The sequence below is a fragment of the Nematolebias whitei genome, chromosome 8, assembly GCF_014905685.2.
Source record: "Nematolebias whitei isolate Nwh7 chromosome 8, NemWhi1, whole genome shotgun sequence".
Lineage (NCBI taxonomy): Eukaryota > Metazoa > Chordata > Actinopteri > Cyprinodontiformes > Rivulidae > Nematolebias > Nematolebias whitei.
In genome coordinates, this window is record NC_056505.1 from 7730793 (window position 1) to 7736062 (window position 5270).

Here is a 5270-nt window from a genome sequence, read left to right on the forward strand (position 1 = left end):
ATAATAATAATAATAATAATAATAATAATAATAATAATAATAATAATAATAATTTGTTGTGTTTTAACAAAACACTCCATAAAAACACTTAAAAAAATTATTAAACCATATTCAGTGATGTCTGAAAATTTATGGATGAACGTTCTCATAGATATATATTTTTTTCCTGTAGTCCAAATTTAGATGGTTGATTTCAAACAAATCAAAGACCTAACGTTCCTTGAAGGAATGCATACCACCGGCTACCTTTCATGACATCATTTTAAATTGAGATACTTTTAAATTATGTTAAAAGACAGAGTTATTGTCATTTTGGTCATAGCTTATAAACGTTAAAGCTTAAAGGTTCTCGTGCGACCTGGTAGCCATTTTTGTGTTGCTGTTGTTAATTAGTTTTGGTGCCATTTGAGTTTAATTGCCTCTAAAAATAATCAGTTGTAGATGTTCACCCATTGATTACTTTGAGCATTTTGTTAAAATCTATTTCTTAGTTCATGAGATATTTTGCACATGCACACACATATATAGCATTAGTGTCTTTGGGGGAGAACAACAGTACAAAACAGAAGTACCAGATAAACTATTTATAATAGTGCTTTAACACCACCTTATAGGTGCATATAAGGATATTTTACATGTTGTAAACTGCAAATCTGTATATTGCAGATTTAAACAAATGTGTTTGCCTTTACCATAGAATGAAGATGGCAACAATGAGGACTCTGGTGATGAGTTTGAGGAGATGAATTTGTCGCTCCTCTCAGCTCGCAACTTCCCACGCAAAGCCAGCCAGACCAGCATCTTCCTGCAGGAGTGGGACATCCCCTTTGAGCAGCTGGAGATCGGAGAGATGATCGGCAAAGGGCGCTTTGGCAAAGTGTTCCACGGACGATGGCACGGAGAGGTCGCCATCCGTCTGATCGACATCGAGCGTGACAACGAGGATCAGCTGAAGGCCTTCAAACGGGAGGTCATGGCCTACCGCAACACTCGCCACGAGAATGTGGTTTTGTTTATGGGGGTGTGCATGAGTCCGCCACATCTGGCCATCATCACCAGGTAGGAAGAAAGATGTTAAGACTGTGCAAGACCAAAAAACAGCTAAATTGAAGGCCTATCTTTAAAAGGATGGCATACCACCTGCCACCTTTCATTCCAGGGTTTAAGTTAAACATCAAATGTTGAGAAAGATGGAGCGTCAGTGACTGTGTTCAAACAGTGAAATAATTTTTTTTTGATCTCTCATAATCTGTTATTGCTTAGAATATGTGTTGGGAATGGCTGTTGTATACTACCACAACAGAATTTAGCTCTGTATCATTTCTGTAAAGGCTAAGGTGAATTAGCTATTATAGTCATTTTGAATTGGTAAAAAGGCAATTAAAACAAATTTGATGATGAAATAATTAAAACGTCAAATAAAATAAAAACAAAAATACAATTCCTCAACAGGATAACAGTTTATAATCAGTGAAACAGTTGAATTACCACAACTGAAATGGTTCACTAGGACACCCAATTACAAAAATACATAGGTTGTAAAATAGTTACCATCCTGGCACTTTAAAAAAAAAATGTATGTCACCTGCTGCCCTTCATGCCAGAGACTGAGATTGTCTTAGATTGGTAAATGAGAGTGTTGCTTCCATTTGGCAAACCTGGAAAAAACAAACAAAACAAACAACAACAAAAAACCCAAGTGCTATCTAATGAATATGGCAAGCTGCCATGATCAGATTATGTGTTGGAAGGACTCTCGGCTACTACTATGTTTTTTTTAGCACATCTATTAAATTAACTGAGTTACAGTATATATATATATATATATATATATATATATATGTTTTTGTATTGACTTATTAACAGCCACCTGGAATTGTACAACTGCCAAAACATGCATGTTGTAGATACTGTATAATATGTCTGATTATTACTTTCTGTAAGTTTCATTAAAATGGGTCCAGTGGTTCACGAGATATTTTGCTAACAGACACACCGGATCAACTCTAACAGTTACCACTGGAGTTTTAAGCAACTATTTTCCATATTGAATAGCAATCAGAGTATGTATTCTAGCAGGTTTTTCATCTACAACCACCGTAAATCATTTCACAACACATTTTTTACTAAAAAAAATAGAAGTCCATTAAATTGTATCTATAAAATATTACTTACATATAGGTAATTCTGTCATAGTATGAGGGTGATGTGGTTGAACCCAAATCTAGAATAAGTATGCAGCAGGTGGGCGTATTATGGAGTTCAAAAAGTATACTTTATAAAAACTTAACTAAAATGAAACAAACCTAACTGGACTAACATTTCTAACTCCAGGGCAATCTAGACAACAGAATGACAAGAATTTGACGAGGGACTTTACATGCAGAGACAATATGATGACAAAGTTAGGGAAGATGTCTTGCCTGGCAAATTAAAATCAGGACAAAAGGAAGAAAAAACAAGCTTACTAAAAAGGGAAGGAACATGCTGAGGTTATGAAAGCAAACGTAACCAAGATGGCAAGAAAAAAAAACACAGAACCTTCCAAACAGAAGACAAAAGCCCACAAACTCCAACAAATGTATTTTGTATTGATATATTTGGTGTATGAAGACTGTATAACCAACAGTAGAATCTGAAGAAGATAATAAAACTCTTACAGACAACCTTTTTAAGGTCACTAGACTAGTCTGTCTTCTTTGTGGATTAGAGTCAACAAGGCATTGGGAACATTTCTCAGAGACTTTGGTTTGTGTTACCCCGATAGCATCATGAAATTGATGCAGACTGGTCAGCTGCATATCCTTGATTCGAACCTCTTATTCCACCACATCCCAGTGGTGACCAGTTTGATTGAGATCTGGTGACTGTGAAGGTTGTTGGAGTCCAGTTAATCTATGATCTTCAGACCAAGCAATGTTTTTTCCAATCTCTTAACTTCAGGTTATTGTTCTTAGCTGACAGAAGTAGCACCAAGTGCAGTCTCCTGCTGCTGGAGCACATCTGCTTTAAGGTTGGATGTGTAGTGTATTCAGACATGGTATTTTACAGACCTTGGTTGGAACAAGTGGTTATTTGAGGTACTGTTGTTTTTCTAACTCATCATACCAGGCGGGCGGCATGGTGGCACAGTTGGTAGAGCTGCTGCCTCTCAACGAGCAGGTTCAAATCCTGGCTGGGGTCCTTTCTGAATGGAGTTTGCATGTTCTCTCCATACATGCATGGGTTTTCTCTGGGTACTCCAGTTTGCTCCCACAGACCAAAAACATGCATGTTAGTCTAATTGGTAACTCTAAATTGTCCCTAGGTGTGAGTGAATGGTTGTTTGCCTCATTAGTCTCTATATGGCCCTGTGATGGACTTGTGACCTGTCCAGGGTGTCCCCTGCCTTTTTCACAGTGATGGCTGGGTATGGGCACCAGTGACCCCCGTGAACCGAAAAAGGAAGAAGTGGGTAATGATGGATGGATGCATCAATCATATCAGGCTGCCTATTTTCCTCTGATTTCAATAAGACATTTTTGTCCACACATCTGCCATTCACAGATATTTTCTTGTTTTTTAGACCATTTGCCTTAAACCTAAGAGATGGTCATTGTCATTTTCACTATATTTCGCTTGTCTGGATCCAGTCCACAGGGCCAAATGCCTTATCAATTAATCCAAGACGTCTTCTTTCTCAGCCACTTCTACCAGCATTCCAGAGGACCCCATGGCATCCCAGGCCCAGTTGAGAGAATTATCCCTCCAGCATGTCTTGGGTCAACCCCACCTCTACAGGGAGACATCCAGCATCCCAGAAAGATATCCAAACCGCTTGGGGTGGCTCTTCTTAATAAGTAGAAACATCACATTTACTATTAGCCCCTCATGTTTGCTCATGCTTCTCATCCTATCTCTATGGCTGAGCCTGGCCACACTGTGGAGAAGGCTCAATTCAGCCGCCTGTATTTGTGGTTTACTTCTCTCTTTCCTCAACCAAAGATCATGACCACAGATGAGGATTGGAACACAGATCAACCATTAAAAATGAGGATCATCTTCTTAGTTTAGCTCCTTCTTTACCCCACCTGATCAATGTATCACTTGCATCACTGCAGATGCTGCCTCATATGACATGCCAATCTCCCACTCCCTCAACCTTGAACGAGATCCTGAGATATGTAAACTCCTTTACTTGAGGCAAAACATCTCCCAATGGAATGGTCGGTCCACCTTTTTCCAGTTGAAAAACCTGGGTGTAAAAATCTCTAAATACATTGAGTTCTTGCCGTGCAACTGGCTGATCAACTATTCGAGTTGTAGCACAATAGAAGTTTACCTAATAAAGTGATAGGAGAGTGTACATTATGGTTTCCAGTGATATTGTGGTCCTGTGTTTATAACTTGTTTTTTGCTGATTGCATCTGCACTCTGAAATGTTCTTTTTGCTTAGTATCCATCTTTGCTCCCTGGCTTGGCATCTGCGAGGTCTTCAGTGGGTCCCTGTCTCCTGGCACTCCTTTCAGATCAGCCACAGATCCGCTCCTCTGCAAAGTGTCTGACAGTGAAACATGCAGGCGTTATGATTAGAACAGGCTCCCACTGTTGCTGAGTGGACGATCCACCCACACATCACAGCAACAGTGCATTTTTCTTTGACAGTCCGAACAAAGATAACAAACGTATTGCAAAGTGAACTTGAACAAACTGCCTCACGTTTTTCTGCACCTTTAATTATGTCCCAGATTAGTGTTCACAGTTTTGCAGAATAGAAAGACAGGGCTGCAATCTTGTTCAAGAACATCACAAAAAAACTGCCATCTAATTAATTAACTCAGCTAATTACGTTCAAAGGAAAATTGTTTGACTATTAAACGCCCTATCGCTGTTATTTGCACACACCAAAGAGCAAAAACAGTCTTGCAAAGAAAAATCATTAGCTTTTTTTACTGTTTTTTATTTATTTTTATTTTTTTTATTTTCTTTTGACAAAGCAAAAAGGATCTTGGTGGAGTTTTTTTTTGTTTTTCCCCAAGCCAACAAAAGCCATGTTCACTGCATAATAAGTGCAAAAATACAATTGTATGATTGCAGTTGATGCCAGAGGAAATTGGTTTGAGTGCAAGAAAGCTGACAAATGAGTTGACTCATTCTGAGAAATTCTCCTGGGTGCTCGTTGAAAACAACAGCAAATGTCAGGGCAACAGGTGACTTTTTTTTTTTTTGTTCACCTTCTCTTTCTTGCACTCATAACAACGTTTATAGAGTTTTTGTGATGTTATTTTTAT

General features: G+C 38.5%; 1 protein-coding gene across 3 annotated transcripts in view; it reads left to right on the top strand.

Moving 5' to 3' along the window:
* ksr2 (kinase suppressor of ras 2) overlaps positions 1-5270 on the top strand; it is a 133431-nt gene that overhangs the window by 102896 nt on the left and 25265 nt on the right. For all 3 annotated transcript variants that reach the window (XM_037680879.1, XM_037680880.1, XM_037680878.1), the window contains one exon: positions 698-1059. In XM_037680879.1, coding sequence (XP_037536807.1) covers positions 698-1059 — 362 coding nt within the window. The remainder of the gene's footprint in view (positions 1-697; positions 1060-5270) is intronic.